General features: G+C 43.3%; 1 protein-coding gene across 1 annotated transcript in view; it reads left to right on the forward strand.

The window, feature by feature from the left end:
- Nucleotides 1-20212, forward strand: part of LOC147236773 (sprouty-related, EVH1 domain-containing protein 2-like) — a 33374-nt gene that overhangs the window by 1618 nt on the left and 11544 nt on the right. Inside the window, exons 2-4 of the mRNA XM_086173960.1 lie at nt 16369-16561; nt 16647-16815; nt 17850-17911. Of these exons, the coding sequence (XP_086030086.1) occupies nt 16369-16561; nt 16647-16815; nt 17850-17911 (424 nt within the window). The remainder of the gene's footprint in view (nt 1-16368; nt 16562-16646; nt 16816-17849; nt 17912-20212) is intronic.

Here is a 20212-nt window from a genome sequence, read left to right on the forward strand (position 1 = left end):
GCACTTGAATGTAGTTTGAACGTCAACACGTGACCCTGGAATCATCTCCCACACCGGAAGTCAACTTGACATCCGAGAGACGTCACAGGAACATGAACGTTGCTGGTTTTGCGTGATGAAAATCCGTCACAGGGGTTTAAAAACACACACTTCTGACGCGAGAAGACACTTCAACGTCATGTGGAGTGTAATTTAAACTTATAGGAACTGAGTATGACAACAAAACCGATCTTAAAAAATAAACAACACACCACTGTCCGATGTGGACGGTGTCCAAAGCAGATTATTTGGTGTCCAAACTAAATGTAGCTTAGTATCAATAGAAAATCAATATTTACTTCCTGCTGAAAATGCAGATGATGATTAAAGGAAGTGGTGAAAACAATCTGCTCCCCAAAGTCAGCCAGAAGTCCGTATTCCACCAGGCAGTCTCCAAACAATGACATTTGCTACAGAATTCAGTTATTCAAACCAATATTGGTATGTTATAGCACGGGTAGAGAAGCAGCTGCAGCTTTCCAGCTTGATCATCTACCACACTTCATGTCTCCTGGACCTGAACACACCCCTCAGCGGTAGATTTAATTTTAATTTATCACTTAACACCTTGAAAGTTTTGTTTTTTTTTCCTGGTTGGGGGGAAAAAAAAAAAACGGAAGTAGACACGGCAGCAACAGCAGCGGCGGCGTTGAAACGAAAGCAGCCCAATTGCAACAGATTAAATAGAAAAGCGATAACGGTGATGTTTTGGACGGATCTCGGATTGACCGCCGCGACTTCGCACCGAATGGGATCCGTCTTAATTTTTTCGCGAGTTGAGCCGCGGGGCGCAGACCAGCTCGGCTGGCGGTCCGCAAAAAGGGGCGGGGTTCTGGGGGAAACAGGAAATGAGAGAATTGTGCCGTGTCATTTCTCACCCGGTTGTTAGTAACCCGCTGGTTGTGCACGGCTTTTCACAGTGCATGGGGGAGGGGCTGCACATCAATACATATTGAACGCTCTCCAGCCATGAGAGCTGTCAAACAAACAAAAATACAATCCTGGCCTGATTGTTATGATAGAAATTCTGATCATAAAAGTGAAAATCAACAATTTATTTCCCATATCCCGATTGAGCATCTATTAAAACATGAGTGTTAACCGAACCTGTTGCTAGCGATGTAGCTCAGCCACGAGATCCTTTTTTTAAAATGCATTCTCTCTTTTTTTTTTTTACAAGTGTCTGAAAGATACTTTATATACTGCTATTCTAATAAGTTTAGTTCAGGTCATTGTTCACAGCGGTTTTTATGACTATTTCAGCCCCCGGGAGCAGCACTGGCCTTTGGAGCCAATTTGACACAGTGGCCAAACAGTGACCCAGAAAGACCTTTTCCCAGGTGCTCACAGTCTGGAAGAAGAAACTGTAAAATGCTAGATAAAGTCCCCAGTATCACCAAAAAAAAATGAAAATGACTAACGCAGCCTAGCACTTATAAGTCGGCCCACACGGTCGTATAAATCTCTAAAAAGTTTAGATGAGCCGCACAGTGCAGAGATCCACACCGGCTCTGTATCCAGTTCTCTTTATCCATCCACGACGCCTACAGTCCCAAACAGCTGGAGCTTCGATAGCGAGCCGCGCCGGCTCATCCAGGAGCCTTTTGTCTCCGAGAGGAAGTGACGCGTTTTTCTTATCAACTGAGGCGGCGTCAGGAAATCGACAGGCCTTTTGCCTGAAGGTGGCACTTTGCCCAGGTGGTGTAAAGAGGAGACTTTGCCTGCAAACCGCCACCATTAGGTCCTCAATCAACAACATTTATCACCTTTCCGCGGATGCATCAGTCCTCTATTATTCACACGGAGAGTCGCAACATAAGCAGAGCGCGTATTGATCCGATGTGCCGCCGTTGTAAGGTCAGCATGTGGACAGTGGGTATCGGACAGGAGATGCCTGCTGACATTCAAAGGTCAGAGCTGCTGAAAGTGGAGGAGGGAAGTTGGCCGTCCGTGTTTTCCCCTTGCCGGATTGTTCTGTTCCTCTGAGGTTTTGTAGTTTTGTTTTTGTTTTTAACATCAGCGCCATCGTTTCAATACCGAGACTGTGATAAACCTGTGATGTGTGGAATTTTCAGGCAATGGAAAAGCGTGGCAGCGACAGGCGGGGTGACCTCTAACAGCAGGCGCAGTGTACTTTCGGATTGAAAAAGCAAACTATTTCCAAAGAAAGAGAATTAAGCGGCCACTAACGACCGACTTCCGATTTTGAGTAATCTGTTGATATTCCCCGGGTTAGTCGAGCGTGGCGGCGCAGACGCAGGCTCGAATCTGAATCGCGGTGTCCGACGACACCTGAAATCCCTTCAGAAATGTACGTTTTCATCAGTCTCGGAAAAACTCCGTGGGTTTTCGCGTGTTAAAGCCTACCGAATGAAATGAATCATGACGGATGGTGATAACATTTATGTTCATCAGTTTCTCTTTATTCCTCAAAAAGGCCCGAGGTTGCTTTCATGTGGTGAAACTCTCACGCTACTAGCTGTAAGCGGTATAAATTGTAATTTCCATGTAATGTGACGTGCAAATGTTTATGAGAAAAACCATTGTAAAACATTTAGCAAAGATGTGCTGACTAGACTGTTCTGCCAACATCTGTCATGATAGTTTCCCGGTAGATAATATAATGAGTGTCGGTGTGAATACATTTCATACATATACGTCTCTTCTGTCCTGTTGACGTTCACCAAGGTAATGCTAATGCTAGCTTCGGCTAACTACAACGTTGTCGTTGCCTCTTTCGCATCGCTTGGACGTGACTCGGCGGCTGGTGAAAGTAAAAGCTCTCATCGTCGCCAAACCTGCACAGGTTCTGTAATAATAACAGTAAATGGGCGGCGTCAGCGGGAGTCTGGCACCATCGCGCGATAGGCTACAGACGTCACCATTGGCCGTCACATCAAAACGGTCCCACAAAGTTTGGATCCACTCAGCTGTTGTGACCGAGTTTATAATAAGATTCCGGCGGTGAACAGTGGTGTAACTCGTGTTTAGCTCTGCAACATTTGGGGGGGGGGGGTGTAATCTTGTTAAGGTAGACTCAATTTCAGTAAAAGAAATCAAGAGCTAATAGACATTTCCTGGCTAACAGAGGTGTCGGTGAGACTTGAAAAGATCGGGGTGGGAGGAGGGATGGAACTAAAAATAGGACTTAAAAGTGTCCGCCTGTTTTAGGCCTGCAGGATTAAATACATTTAAAAGTAAAGAAAAAGATTACAAATCAGCACAGAGGAAGAACAGAAAGCTATAGGACGATAACTGATCCTCTATGTCCACAAATGAACCTTGGTATTCCCCCTTCCCCCCCAATCTCACTCTCTCTATCTCACACACACACACACACACACACACACACACACACACACACACACACACATCATGTGGAACAGATCCTTGTTAACAGTGTTTCCTGTGTTTAACTCGTCGCTGGTTGCTATCCGGAGCCTTTATATAATCGCCTTCGCTGTTTATATCTGAAGACCAAACAATGGAGCTTGATTGTTTGCATGTTTTTTTTCCCGTCTTTCTCTCTCTCTCTCTTTTTTTTTTAACTAATCTCTGCTCATCAGCTGACTGGATGACCAAGATTATAATAGCTTTAGTTTTTCGTTCGCCGTGCTCCTCTCTCGTCCGCTCGGCGGGGCCGGTTATCGGAGATTCTTCCTTCCTCTCGAACCAGTTTGAGCTTTGTTTGACGCCTTCCTCGCGTGATGACGGACATAAATCAACACGCATACTTTCTGTGCGTGTTAAAGTATGTGTTTGTGTGCTGACACAAAGCTTTATGTGCTGTTTTCCTACTGACATTTCCAAAATGAAAAGGCTGGTCATCCTCTGAAACTTATTTTTAATTTATCCAAATCTTAGTGGGGCCGATGAATATATTGACAGACGTACGGTCATTATGATATTTGCATCATGAGTTAAATTACGAATAAAAATGTCATAAACCCGAGTTTTGCCACCGGCAGTCAGACCCCTATCGTCGCCTAGCCTTGTTTTTAACAATTCCTTGGGCTGATTTAATAATTTCTCTGCTAATTTGTTAGTCACATTTTCCGCTCAGTAAATTCACATGACTGTTGTCGACATCTCGGGAAAGTGTGAATCGATCAGATCTGTCTGAAAAGTCGCTAAGAAGGGACCTGGTATTTCTCGAAAAACAAATTCAACACGAGGCAGCGACAAATTGCGTTCACAGCGAGCATCACCTGGGTTCATTCAGCAACTGGAAATCGGCGAGAAATAGTAGAAAAGCTTAAAAATAACCGAATAAAAGTAAAAGAGAGAGTTTGAAATCAGCGACACACAGACGACGGTAATATTGAAAAAAACAAGTGTGTGAAAGTTCAGAGCCAAACATTTATATATCTCCAGTGACAGTACACCGAGTGCGAGCAGTGCGAGGCGTCTGATTGATTAAACGACCAGCTGCAGCTGTTCAGCGATCGATATTCAGTCACATGATCGATATCAGAAAAAAAAAAAAAAAAACAGCTTCAAAATGCGATATTCAACTTTTTCCACATGGTAGAGTCTTTAGCTCCTGCTAACATACAGCAAAGACACACACACACACACACACACACACTTATATACGAGAGTGCGAGAGAGATAGAAGGACTACAGGCTATTTAAAACACAAACCACAAATAGCATGAGGAAATGTTGCAGGCCGTCATGTGTAGAATGTTAAGTATGTCAGCATAGCGCGACCAGGGAAACCCTTAGAGAACGCACTTCCTACCGTTGATGGTGGAAATAATTTTCTGCGGGTTTGGTGCCCTGGAGCCGTCCAATACTAGACAAACCCTTCTGACAGTTTGTGTAAACGGCGTCTACCTGATCAAACACCCCTGGGTCCACACCGGGGCGGATGTTTGCCGACGCCGAGCCTTTTTTTTTTTCACTTAGATTTGACCCAAAGCATTAACCTGGTATTAGAGTATAAGAGGCATTACGGACGGTCTCGGTTTGGCTTTTCACTCCTAAGAGGTTTAAGAGCGATCGGCTTATTTTGTTTTGGGGTTTTGTTCCCGCCTCGATCGAAAACGGAGGGACCGGCTTTCCGGTTAGAGATCAGTTACAGGCGTCTGGATAAAATAAGATCTGTGTGACACAATCAAACTCGAGCGCCACGTCCAAAATGTATTTACACACAGAAACCCGGGCAGCAAAATACGTATTAACATATTAAGACTCCTCAGTGGCAAATCACTGTGAAATCCTATTTGGATTAATCATCTAGATCGGTGAGATTTTGTTTATTTGCACTTTTATGTCATACAAGAGTTATTATACATCACTGCTCAGTGTTTTCATTTATTACTTTGTCAAAAATTCAAATGTTCACATTCACCCGCTTGGTAACCATTTTTTCAGACCAACTGGCTCCATTTCAAAAGGTGCTTTCCGATAAACGTCTATCTCGTCCAAACGACGTTCTCAACTCGGTCATTCTCTGGCTTTTTTGCCGATTTTCTTTTAGTTTTAAGCTTTTGAGTATTTCTCTTGATTTCCTACTGATTTTAAAGACACTCGCAGATTTGTGTATGTGTGTAATTTCTTCCTGATGAGATGATTGTAAAGGTGACTAATTGCCAATTTACTCATGGCTTTTCCCCCCATGATTTTCAATCATGTGAATTTACTGGAGGGGGCGGCGGGCAGGGGCGGGGGATGATCGCCAAATGAGCAGAAAATTCACTAAATTAGCAAAGAATTTTCAAAAAACAAGCCTCTCAGACAATGATCCGTGCCTGCATGAGGACAGTAAAGCTATTACAGGGTCCGATATGATAAAGTAGGTGAGGTTTATTGTCGGGAGTCGTAAACCTCGCTGGTGATGTTTTCCTCCCGGACGGACGGACGAGGAACGGCAGCGGAGCGGCTTTGTGATTGGTCACTTCGTACGGGGTGTTCTCAGTTAACGCTTGTCCGCATACATTACTGACCCCTCCGTCACGTCCACGGACACACTCGCTCCGGCTCACACCCGCAGCCCTGGTCTTGTGCTGCCCGGACATGTGAGCGTTCCATATAACTACAGCTTATTGGCAGGAAGCCGATCAAACTTCCCCTCAGGAGCCTCCAGTGTCAATAGTTATGAATGAACTCGCTTCACCCTTCTCTCTCTCTCTCTCTCTCTCGCTCTCTCTTTCTTTCCCTCTCTCGCCTCTTTCCAGCATTGGCCGGTGGCAGCCAAAACAAAAAGGACTTCAGCTAAACTGAAAGGCAGAGAAAACCTTTATTATTTTTTATTTTTTAATTTGAACAGACCTCTCCTCATTTGTTCTCCCAAAGTTATCAAGCAATGAATTATATTTTAGAGTTTGTAGTGTAAAGGTGTATTGTGTGGTATATCACAAAGAAGTGAATATCTAGTGAATTGAGGTCAAATTGTATTAAGACCCATGAATCTTATCCACTGGCACCGTTGGCATGGGTTCAGGACGTTTACTGCGACCCCCAATGGTGGCAGCCAGAAGTACATGCATGGGTTTGAGTTCATCTTCTTCAAATTATTTACTGTTTACACCTCGAGTAACATGGCATCAATAAATATACCTTTGTATTCCCAAAGCCAACAGATTTATAAGACAGTCTGACATTGCAAAACAAAAGAACCCTAAAAATTGAATGTATTAAAAAGACACCTTAAGAACATCAACTTGGAATTTAGAAAAATAAAGGAAAAATTAGCAAAAAGGACCGCCATTTTTTTCCACATTGAACATAAATGTATAAGTGACTTTTTTTATTTATTTAAGGGAGCGGGCTTCTCTTCGGGCCGCGGGATTTTCTTCCGAAACCCCGAACTCGAGGTCAAATTGGAACGGAAATGTCCATGTTGTACATAAACGGCCAAATCGAAGGCTAAGTGTGATTCACAGGTTGGTCAATCGTGCTGAGCTTGTTTTATTTTGAAAGAGTGTCAAAAAGGGAAGCTCGTTTGAGGTTTTAGGGAACACACGGTTGTATTTTCCGCTCTATCGACAGCTGATATGGCAGAAGAGCACTTCCTGATCCCAAAAAAAAAAAAACCGTCCCATAAAAACCCCGTGCCTCAGCAAATCAGACGTGCAGGTCAATAATGAAACCATCTTGCCTGTGAAGGAACTTGCAGTCACTTCCTGGTAACAGGCCACAGGGTCGTGCACTGCATGCCGAGGTCCACGGAGAGGCGGGCCCTTTGTGTACACGTGTGTGTGTGTGTGTGTGTGTGTGTGTGTGTGTGTGTGTGTGTGTGTGTGTGTGTGTGTGTGTGTTGATTAAGCAGAGGTGGGGCCAGTCATTCCTTGTCAGAGGAAGTATAGCTGCTCTTATCAGACATGGCTGGCCGTTTTTATCTGTCACACATGAGCTGAATTCCAGACATGATAAACCTGCCAGCTTCCCAGCCCACTTTACTGCTTTATTGCTGTACTGCTGCACACGAACACACATTGGGGGAATTTGCCGGATCCCGCTAATCTCCTAGCTCCTCTGTGAGCAACGACGGAATAGTTTTTCTGCCCGATGCTAATGAGGTTGTCGGCGTGTCTTGCATGCATATTAAAACAGCAGGTAGGAGTTCATTGACTGGCGCGACCGGGCTGAGATTGTACGCATGCGTTCCGCCCGCTTCGTGCCGGTGAGGCAGAAATAAAAAGTATGAAGTGGAAACTCTCAAATAACACACTGCCAGGATCACTACTTAATGCAAAATATACAAAGACATCATGTATGTTTTATAGAGTTAAACTGATAATAGGTTCTGGTGCAGAGGCTTGTTTGGAAACAGAAAGTTCACCTGCTGATATGAAATGTGGCGACCAATGAGGAGATTCAACTTTGCTGAATTCATCCACGAAACAATAACAAATGCCATATTGATGGGAAACGGCGGAAAGAAAACAATACTACAGTGAATGTCAATTTCCCCACGGCGGTGTGTAAAGTCTTTGCGGCAACAACACTTGCAACTGACTCAAACTGAGCACCGCCTGCTTAAATCTTAAAGAACCAACCCGACACAACTTCAGTGGAATCGCACCTTCACATTTGCCACTTTTCGCTCACATTCCTATTCGTTCCTAAAAAGCATTGCGCAAAAAAAAACAAAAAAAAACTAAAAAAATACACTGGTCCCTATTAGTCAACCGCTAACTGGCTAAACACCCTTACTGGAGGTCCCGAACACCCGCGGTGGCTCATTGAGAAAGAAGAACTTCAAGCATTTTGTTTCAATATTAGATAACGATGTTTGGATCATCAGCCAAAGGAACGTGGATCTGTCGTTAAACCCTGAACGTTCTGGAAGTTTTGGGATATCCGGCCACGGGCCCAAGTGGATGCGACTCAAAGGAAGTGTTTGTTTCTCAGGGCTGCTGCAGAATTATTGTCACTTTACTTTATATGACGCTAAACGGCGCCTACGCTAGCCGGGGGAGCCCGTGAGCCCGGAGTGGGAGGACGATGGCGGTTCAGCTGAAAACGTGGCCCCGAGAGACAAAATATCGACCGCTGGCCGGCACCGGGGCGGCGTGTTGAATAGTGAAAGCTGCATGTTCCAGCGGCGTCCGTGTTTGCAGGAAGCCAAAACACACCCTGTAGCTTCAGAGTGACGGCAGCGGTTCATATAAGGAGAGGCGTGATTCACCGGCAGCCTGCTCTTACCTTATCAGCAAGGTGTCGAGTTCCCCTCTGTATTTCTTTGCAAAAAAAAAAAAAAAAAAATGAGTCATCAGCACTTGTTCTGTGAAAACACAACACGTCCTGGGTTTGTGATGTTTTTTTTCTAGCCTGATATTACACAACCAGTACCACTGGCTAAAATATATTACAGTCCCCACGCCCCCCCTGCCTCCAAAGATATGTTTTTCTTCCCCGGTCCCGCAGTTGGATGTTTGAACTTGTTCGGTGATGGACGTACAGAGTCCAGCTCCAGAAGGCTGCTTGCGCAACTATTTTCACAATCATTTTTCCTCTGCAGTCAATAAATATGAGATCCAGAGGGGCGGCTCTATGAGCACACTTTGTGACGTCACTAATTTGTTAAGAGTCCTGGTCCAGTACTTGGGAGATACAGGTGGGGTTTTCGGGTTTTCGGCCCACCAGGTCACTGATGGACTTTATGAGAAGGTAGGAGGCCTCTGATGTCTGGTAGCTTAACTGTGCTAAAAAAATAATTGCATGAGCTTATTGTACCAGATGTTTTTTTATATTTTTTTTTTATTTATTATTTTGTTGAATGAAAAATATGACATATAATTCTGTCATTAATACATTAAAGCTGCGCTTATTTAGATTGAAAATATAGTCTTGGGCGAGAAAAGACTTTTGCCACATCACTGGTTTACACCTATTCTTTCAATTTCTTGCCCATGTTTTGCTAATTTTTCCCCATTTATGGCAGTTACTTTCCTAATCCTATTGCATTTCAGGTGACTAATAAAAAAAAAATGTGAAAACAAGGAAAAACAACTGAACTTTCTGGGTGAATACTGGGGCCCAAAAATGTGTTCAAACTGTTATTACACACAAATAGGTTGGCTTACAAGACAACCCTGGGAGTTAACATTAGTTATGAGTTTTCAATCAATAAAAAACATGTGGTCTTACAGTTAGATGACCTACTTGTAACTTTTTATTCTGCACAACACCAAGACACCATACCCACAGAACACATATATACACGTGTGTGTGTATATATATATATATATATATATATATATATATATATATATATATATATACACACACACACAAACACACACACACACAAATATATATCTATGTACATATATTATACATACATACATATATATGTATAAAATGTATGTATTTTGTACATATACACACACATACATATATATATATGTATATATATATATTCTGGTCTATCTTTCTGCACATGTAGAAGGGATCTCCTCAGGTTAAACATACCAACTCTGAAGGTAGTCATTACATCTCTTTTTGTTTTTCATCATCTGAACGTGGTGCAACATTTGTGTGGACAGAATTAGATTCACAGCTCCCACGTGTGTGTGTGTGTGTGTGTGTGTGTGTGCGCGCCAGGACGTGTGGTCTCCGCTGGGCGCTTCAAAGTGGAGCGTCGCTGCTGAAGGCGGCCCGTCTGTGTGTTCTAACCACAGATTATAGGGCCTGTCAGCAGCCATGGTTTTAAACGTGGGTCACAAAATGGCCCAAAATGTGACATTTTCATCTCGCAGAGGTGATTGTCGGTATTGTGTGTCTGTGTGCACATGTGCTTATGCAGTGCCGCTCGTAGTGTTATTTCTGTTTGTGGGTGGCCCCGCCGTGTGGTTTTCGTATGTGAATGTGATGTACATGTGTTTGAACTGCAGAAATACTTAAATATTAAAAGAGCACCGTGGCCTTTCAAACCAAATATTTCTATGTCTGAGCAGCTCTGGAGGTTTAAATAATATTATTGGTCGGATTTAGACCTCAAATTGAACGTTTCGGCACTTTCTTACGGAGTAACCATTGTGCCTTTATTTTGAAATCAAACAGTAAAACCTTGCATTAAAAAAAGACAAGAAAACATTTTAAACCAAAACGATCAAGTCTGTGTTGACAATTGTGTATAATTGCATGTAAAATAGCGTTTTTATTGGCTTTTTTAAAGCAAAAGGTGCCACTGTGAATGACAAAGATCAATAGAAGTGTCTTGTAGCGTTGCTTTTTCATCCCAAAATTAGATTTTCCTCTTAAATATTTGAGCAAGGATCCTCCCCTTACCCGACAAAAGCCAGAATAAAAAGTAACAAAATCAACACTTTTCTGTCTGAATCTCTAACTTGATGTTGACATTAGTAGCTAAGATTAGCTCGGTTATGTGAAAGTTCGCAATTCAGTATTAGCTTGGTAAGCATTAGGATAACAGTCACCTGATGCTAGTTTTACAGAAACCTAAATATTGGCTAGCTTGACCGGAGGTATGATGTCCATGTTAAGTAGAGGCTTCTTCTTATTTAATCAGTCTCCTAAAGGGGGAAATTAGTTTACTCTAAGTTAACTACCTGGGAGCCTTTCGTATTTTATGTAATTGTGTGCATTTTTCTTTTTAAGATGTATTTCTTCGTATTTGGAAGGAAGGGGGGGGTCAAAGGTTAGGGTGAAATAGCTTCAAGACTCCAGTAAAATTTGGAGTTTTTTTTTTTTTTTTTTTTTTTTTTTAAGCGTCAAACTAACATTTTGATCCTGACAAACATTAAAACACCGCCCATGTTTTTCTGATCCCGGCGTTGATTGTTTTGCTGTGTAATTTGTTTCCTCATACATTCCCGTAAGATAAATATTTGAAGCAAACTCCAAACCACATCAGTCTCTTAGTTACCAATGCAATACATCATACATTAAACTCTGAAAAGACTTCTATTTTTTTTTTCTTTTTTGCCACCTCTGAGGTATGGCTCACTTTTTTTTTTCTCCTTCAGATAGTTTTAAATGTACGACATTTTATTGGCTGTCAAAAAGCCTCCACACAAATTGGGAGGGGGGTCTTTGCCGGTCACACACATCGATATTTGATGTTAGATATCTAGCTCAGAGACCGAGATAGCACCACTATCTTCCAACACAGACATGGCTGGCATGATTCTTAAAACAAGGCTGCTCTATCTTGAGTTTCAGTTTGTGTCATTTGTTCATATTGTCATACTTAAACAAAAGCAAATCACCTTTTTATTTTATTCCAGTTGGTCCTGCTGTTTGCAGCCCTGTAAACCTGCATCTGCTCGAATGCGTTTTTTTATTTTCTCTAATCTCTCACTGTGTGGTTGTTCATTACTTTTGAAGTGGATTCGGGCCTGCAAATCCTCTAAAATGTCATAAATGACGGTTCAGCTCGAAGGTTGGATAGCTGCTTCCACCGCTAGTCCGGCGAAAAACTGTCTCAACATTCGACGGTTGCCGGCTCTGCGGACGTAAGGCTTTCAAGTAAAAAGGCACTTTCCAGTCGCCTGTCTGACCTCTTATATTCGGTTAAAAGACAGCCGCAACGATGCTAGTTTGCTATCAAGATTACAAGTTAATGGATGTATAAATAGATCATTGACATGTCTGTTTTGAATTTCTGTTTGTTCCCTCAGTTGCAAGTTGAGTTTCCCACGTGCCTCTCTAGAACCTGAATGACTGTGCGCCCCCCTTCCCGTTCTGGTTCCACATGACAAATAAGATGATTTCCGGCCGCGGACTGTATCTCTGAATCTCCAGGCTACAGAAACACTTTCGCTCTCTAATCTTACATTGTATTTCTTCTATGATCATCTTTGTCTGGCCAAATGTCGTGATATTAAGTAGATCTTATCTCTGTAATGCCTCGCTGATTTCTCGGTAAAATCCCTGCTGATTTTCTCAAACTGTAATTTCTCTCAGAGGGGTTGTTTCTCAAAAGGTTTCCAGGTCATTCGTGCTCATTTGGTCGTTTGTGATCGAGTTTGAAGCTGTTGTTTTTTTTTCAGTTAATTTAGGTTTTCAGGTTGTTGTTCTTTTTATTATTTTCAAAAAATTAAAAAAAATTTGTTTATACCTTTTTCTCAACCTAGTTAATCACAGCATTTGTTCTCCTCAGTTCAAAAAACAGCTGAACTTGCTGAGGGGAAAAGTGTTCAGCATATGAACCAAAAAAACAAGATTTTTTGGGGGGAGGGGGACACATATTTATTCATGCCTGGGTTTAGTTTCTGGTTAATATTCGCTTTTGACAACCTTTGGAATGCATTCTATCGATGAATGTTCCCCTAATGATAGAAATACAGATGTGTGTGTGGGCAGGAGAGCGCTGAAGAGAGAGAAACATATAAAGATGGGGAGGGAGGGAGGGAAAGAGAGAGGCTATGTGGGAGTGAATGAAAGAGGTGTTGTTATATAATTAGCTTACAGACAGTTCCAGGGATTTGATGTGTCCAACACACACACACACACACACACACACACACACGTCCATGCAGGTGGTGAAACTGGTTCACCGGCTCCCACCCACACACATTCATAAAACTACCTGAATGACAGACTGGCTTACTGTGTGACAGCAGACAAACAGCCCGCACAGAAAAGCAACCACAGATTCACCCACAAGGTTTGCACTTTCATGTAAACACACACACACACACACACACACACAAACCGTCATAAGCAGTGCAGTGAGCAAAGAGAGGTACATCCTGTTTGTGTCAGGTCATTCATGTGGATTGTGACGGTGCTCATTGTGTCCATGTGAGGGTGGCGGCCGTCATGCTAACGGCTGACAATGCTTTGTGTTTTGCCGTCTCCGCTGTATTGTCTCGTGTTGGAGGCTCAAAGGGCTCTGGTGACTGCAGGGTGAGGGGTTTTTTTTTTGCCGTTGATTGTTTAGCAGAGCCTCAGAGACTCAGCCGGAGTAGATTTTATATAATGTGTGTCCGATTTGGAGTGTTTGTGCAGTACCATGCGTCGTCCTGGCTCTCGTGAGCGGTCTCGTTATTTAGACTTTTACTAAACACATACTGTAAATACGAGCTTTGCAGAATATCATGAAAAACATGCCCGTCCCGGGTTCGAAAGCCAAGAATCCTAAAACGCTCTACCATCGGGTAAAACAGGAACAACCAGCGAATCTCATGTGGCAGCTAATATTGAATAACCTGTAGGTGATTGGATTCAGTTGCTCAGTTGAGCACTTAACCAAGTTTGTGTGTGTGTGTGTGTGTGTGTGTGTGTGTGTCGGCCTCAGAGACTACAGGGAGAGAGTGCAGGGTGAATTACGTTCACTTCATTGGAATTTAAATGTGCAGTGTTTGATTCATTGAATAGAAGTCAGAGTATAAATTGGAATTTTGTGCATAAGCCGTCTGATCGGTTTGCTGCGTTTTTTTTTTTCCTTCCACAAGACCCGGTGGGCACAAATGTTGTTTTGACATTGAGATTTGGTTAAATTTAGGTTGTGATGTCAGTGTCAGGAAGTGCAAGGCTAACTATTAAAACTTGAATACCAAGGACAGCAGGAAGCAGCAATTATCAGCCTATTTATCAGAATTATCTGCAATTCCCGTATCAGCAGCAAACAACCCACCGTCCGTCAAACTCCGTTTTGTAACTGAATCAGTTTGTTATTAACGTATAACAAGCCACGAGGACCGTCTGGACCACGGGTTTTTCAGTTCCCTGCATCATCAGATAAAAGCAGCGAACGTGTTCGGGATCATTCCAGAAGCAAATCTGTCGGAAAAAAAAAATCTCCCCTCCATTTGAAATCGGTGTTGACGGCGAAACTTGCGGCGAGCGGGAAAGTGTTGTGCGTGGACACACAACCCCCACGGGGGGGGGGGGGGGCTGCTGTAGCCACCCTGCCAAATGATTAGCCCTTTTCACCTCTTAACACCCCCCGCCTGAATTTAAAGGAGCCAAACTCATCATCTAGATGTACTCATTTCCATATGTCTGTTTGTGAAATGAGGGCTCTGTTGCAACCCACTGAGAAACTGCGGAGTTCAACAGGAGTTCAGGTGAACTGCAGGCCGCTCTTGGGTGTATTCAGCAACACCGGCGTGAAAAAATATGACTGATCACACAGAAGGTTATGGAAGAGGACGAGCTCCCTGTAGATATGAAGGCCTCATTCCAAGCCAGGAAAAACACTTTCCAGCGTTTCCTCTGATTTATAAGGAAGGAGCTCTCCATAAACTCTAGGTTTTGCGTAAAAACACTCCTCAATGATTTGTAATGGTGAAGTCTAATTTTCAAACAGGAATGTAGTACAACGCTGCATTTACTTTAAAGTGTGTGTGTGTGTGTGTGTGTGCGGACTTGTCACGGCGCAACACCTCCCGCCTCAGCAAAGCGAGGACGAAAGCGAAGTCGTGACTCGAGACACCCTCAAACATTCTGCCAGCGTGTGAATCCAGGTCTATAATAAACCGCTGTGGCATTAGCCGACTCTTCGATCCAAGTTCCTGCCAAAAAAAAAAAAAAAAAAAAAAAATCTTATGAAAACTCAAGTTTACAGGCGTGAATCTCACAAGTGGAGGCCAGGATGAAATGTTGCATGCTACCTGAAGATTTGCTGCTTTGCTTGGAAAGTATTCCCTCTGAGGGATAAATACACACTTCTACCTCCCACGTCTTCTCTCACTTTCTGGTTGGAGTCAAAAAGCCTTTTGCATTTTGCGTTTTACCCCGTTTCCTATGTCCGACACGGAAATACAAGTCACCATGGGAAAAAAAATAAAAAATACCGTCTGGGGACGTTAGCGTTGCAGTCACCGGTGACATCCGCTTAAAGGAAATTACAAATACTTGAAGGTTGGGTTTGTTTGTTTTTTTTAATATCACTTCAGGACTGGTTTACCAAATGATGGGCGCCAAGTGATGAAGACCGCATTGAGTGGTAGAGTGGGCGGCGCCCTGGTCAGAAGGTTGCCGATTCAATTATCTGCGCCTCCTTTTTGCATGCCGAAGTGTATTTGGGCAAGACACTGAACTCTGGCGCTGCGTGGGTGAATATGATCCGGTGTAAAGCGCTTTGAAACCGCGGACTTTAACAATAGAAACACATTTCCTACTATTTAGAACAGTTGTGAAAGAGCTGATCAGATACAAATAAAAGATGGTGAGATCTGGGACACTGCTTCAAAAAAATCCCCTGACTAATCACTCAAAATGTTAAGAGCGCTTCAGTGTTTATTTTATTCATGGTGAAGTGTGTGTGTGTGTGTGTGTGTGTGTGTGTGCGCCTAGCGATTCTTGAAAAATGTCTGCAACCCACCCAAGACCTCAACTTGGGGTGATGAGTCATTTCGGGTATTATTTGTGCAATTCAAATCTCACGCGCTGTTGTTTAAAATTTCGATATTCTCCGCGTTTATAAGCTTTTCACGGTCTCTCTGAGTCATATCGTGTAGATAAATGGTCATCGGAAAGACTTAAAGCCTCGGTTACGTGAAGCGCAGCCGCTTGCAATGAACCTTCTTTCATCTTTGCATTTTCAATACAAGAATATGGTGATGGATAGTTATGTGTCATTTTTTATCATCCAAAAGTGCTCTTCGTTTCCACCCCTGAAATTGCTTCATCCGTCCTGGAAATGCGCAAGGTAGACAGACCGCTCATTTACATCCACAGCTTTCTACGTACCGATTTGTAATCCTGGACTGACCCACTCAATTACAGTACGCGGAGTCGTGATGTTCAGTCCCGAGAACCGAGCTATAAAAAAATTCAGCACGAATGCTCTTCCTGTGAGACGGAGACTTCTGACTCACTTGAACCCGAAGCTTCCGCCTCCTTCTATAGTAAAAATGTCAACGCTGGCATCATCATTCCTGAAATTCCCCTCCTTCCCTGCAGTGACAGCTACATCGTGCGTGTGAAAGCGGTGGTGATGACGCGGGACGACTCGAGCGGAGGCTGGCTGGCCCAGGACGGCGGAGCGCTAACCAGGGTGGGGGTCTGCCGCCTCCGGCCGCCCGAGCTGGCGCCAGTAATGGCTTCCAGTGGCTCCCAGTTCCTCATCCGCGGGGAGCGGCTGAGGGACAAGCAGGTAAACAAACGCGATGACCCCGGCAAAAAGAACATCTAGTGCAGCTGAAGACGCCGTGACCGTCTGATGTGCGTCTGATAAACAGGTGATCCTGGACTGTCCGCTCAGGAAGGATGTGGTTTACAACATAGCAACACCCACGTTTCACCACTGGAAGGTGGAAGACAGGAGGTGTGGCCTGTCCTTCCAGAGTCCAGCTGACGCCAGGGCTTTCGACAGGGGTGTGCGGAAAGCTATAGAGGACCTGGCCGAAGGTTTGTCCTTCCCTCTAATATGTTGCCAGAATATAGATCCTTCAGGACTAAGACAAATTTTCCACCACTCCCACAAACTTTGACCATTGAGACACTCCTATTCAGAAAACTCCAAAACAGGACATGCTACCACCTGATAAATATATTATTGATCAATTTTTATGTTAATGTCAAGAAAGTCTGTGATCGTTTGGTAAAAATGATAATTATTTCTCTCCTGTTCTCACCCGGATATTAAAGATCACTTTTTAGTGAAACGAGGCTTGTCCAATTAAAGAATTGGCAATGAAAGAGTCGGGTGAATATTTGATGAAGAAAACTGGCTCTCGACCAGCACCTACAGAGCTGCGTTTGCCCTTTAATGCAGCTGAAAATGTCCTGGGAAAATGATCTCCAGAATAGGAGTTTTCTGACATTTAGAAAAAAAATAAGAAAAAAAAAAGAACTAATCCCACTACTGCTGGGTAAAAAAATATTCTTTCCAAATTGACTTAAGAGAAGGTATTATTGTTACTTTCCATCTAATTAGAAAGTAGAAAGTAAACTATTCGATTTAGCATCCAGTTTTAGGTTTCAAGAAAATGTATGGATGCTGAATATTTATAACAGACGAGATGATAAAATGTGTTTTTACGGTTTGTCAACTAAGATTGAACTTTCTCGGAATCGACGCTGACTTTTCTGTTCCGTCCAAACCAAAGTTTCATCTGTGAAACCTCTCTCCTGGTGTGCTTTTAACTGGTCAATCCGCTGAAAAACAGCACGCGCTGGTCGTCTAATCTACCAGCAAATGGTTAGTTGCGAAGGGTCAGTTATCAGTCTTGGCACCGAAACAACAGAACACGGAGAGGCATCCCTCTGCTCTCTTGTCCGTGTTAAAGACGTGGAAACCAGAACTCGCTGGTCAAAAAGCTAAGAATAAGAAAGGAATCACAGATGCAATAATGTCTGTTAATCTCTTTATCATCATTTCACTGTCAGTGGATGAATTCCCTTTCGATACGTGACCTATAAATGCTTGTTCCTCCCTGCAGGCTCCACGACCTCATCGACAGCACTCCAAAATGAGGGCGAGCTGGACGACGACGTCTTTACCGTAAGCACATTTCTCACTTCAACCCAATCAAAACAGCAGGTTTGGTTGTAAGCCTGGGGTGGAATATGATGTATTTGAAGCAGAATGATAGGAGTTGTGATCCAGTGAGGCGGTTACTTTTGATTCATGCTAATAACAAAAGAGCATAATAGTAAACAGTAAAAAAGTAAAAACAAGTCAAAAGTTACACCGACATAAACTAACTACAAAACTATTGAAGCGATCAGTGTCTTTTCTGTCCGGGCCTCCGTGGAGGAGGGTCCAACCTATCCAGAGCTTGAACTTGGGTGCGCTAAAAACATTAGCTGCAGCAGTTACAGGGGACTTTAAGCTGTTATATACCCTACACCGTTCAGTGTTTAAATATATGTGGTGTCTGACCAGGTGATTCCTCCCGTTCGGTCTGTTACCGTGGCCATTTTTGCATTTCTGTCAACAGTGACGAAAACAGTTTAGGCTGTCTTCGGTTCACCGTTATTTATGCCCACGGTGAACACAGTTAAAGGATAATCTGTCTTTTTAAGTAGTAGACTTGACTGCTGCGCAGACGTTCGAATCAAATTTGAGTAACATGAATCTTTTACGGGCACCCACGTAATTTGTTCAGTGCCCTCAATAGTATAGTTTGGTGCCCGACTCTAATTATGTGGTGTGCTACATGTTTGACTATCCCAGAAGTGTTGGGATAAAAGACAGGGGTCAAACTCCGCTACAAATAAAGTGATGTTTTGGCCTCTCAAAGGTTTTTATACAGATTTACCGTTATGGATTCCTATTCTAAACAAGTTCCCTGCACTGGCTTACCTTTAGCCTTCCAGTAGTCACATGTACCTGTACATACGGACTGTGAATGTCAGTGCCTCCCTACCTTAAATTAGGAGGACCCCCTACCCTGTAACCTGACCTCAGGAGCAGCAGGCAGGGTCACAAGGTCACTTCCTGTATCCCATCACCCCCTCCCCTCTCTTAGTGACCCCCAGCGCCAAACCCCTTCACCCTCTCAGTTGAAAAAGAGCAGCAACTAAACTAGCAGCCAGCAGCTGTTTCCCAGCTTAGTGCTGCGCCAGTGATTTACGAGAGGAAGTGCCTCGTGGTTCATCTTTGACTCTAGCTGTCTGTAAGGGCCAAGACTAATAGGTGCTCTGCTGGGAGTGTACAGCCACCACAGAGACGCATACAAACACACAGGGAGGGGGGGGGGGGCATCAGTGCTATCAGAGCACCCTCTGCGATCCTTAAAACTTGGAGTGCAACAAATCTAATTCTTAGTCTTCTTAGTCTTCGCAGGACAAAAAAAAAAAGAGAACTGGAACTAAGTATCGTAGCTCTCTAGGCATCATTACTACAACTGGATTTCAAGTTTTGAGTATGTAGCACTTATAGCTTGCGGGCTAAAGGCTAATGTATTCTTGTGAAATTAAGTTGAGATGTCAGGGAAATGCAGCTGTTTGGTTTGAACGGAAGATCTCCAGAAATCTGGCAACGAATCACAATATCACAGACCATGATGGCTCTACTGTGTAACCTCCTCATTTCTGCCTCTGTATTTCTACAAAGTGTTTCAGAACTACTCCCATTAAATGTAGCAACGACGCCACAAACTACATTTAATGGTAGCGCATGGCTAACAGCTACTTTTTGGGGTAGAGTCCACTGTTGATGGACAGATGACAGAGCCACCTTGAATTCCCCCGAAATTTTAATGTTAAATGTCGAGAGGCAACACTGACTGACTTGCTGAGGTTACAAACTATGGGTGGCGTGAGCTAGAAAATATGTGAGAATTGTCATGGTTGAAGAATAGCGCTGTCTATAAACAAGGCATTTATTTATGGTCTTGTTGTGAAGTAGAAGCTACAACTTGTTTGACTCCTTAGGTTGGAAATATAGTCAGTGGTTATTTACGCTTCAAGTACCTGGAATGTCTGCTTGCAACCAACTGTCAGCGACAAAGTGATGGCCAACATATGAATCGATTTATATGCGGATGCAGCTGAAATAAGCACAAGCACAAAGGTGGCTCAGTCTTTTTAGTTCTCTGACTCATGAAGCCCATTTCAAGAACAAGCCCCTACAAAGCCAGAACAATCGGATCTTTTGTCTCACCTCGAGTCTCCAGTGGAAAATTAGTACTTTAACACATCAGAAGTCTAACGTCCACATATTTAGCGCCCGCATCAGAGGTCGCATCTGGACAGCTGTGCAGTATACCAGTGAATATTTGATAAAACAGGCGCTGTTGGGTCGAGCTCCGGTCTGCTTATGGAGGAATCAAATATGGCATGAGTGACGAATTAAGAG

This window comes from Fistularia commersonii, chromosome 2 (genome assembly GCF_037954325.1).
Source record: "Fistularia commersonii isolate RoL2024-O1a breed Wild chromosome 2, RoL_Fcom_v1.0, whole genome shotgun sequence".
Lineage (NCBI taxonomy): Eukaryota > Metazoa > Chordata > Actinopteri > Syngnathiformes > Fistulariidae > Fistularia > Fistularia commersonii.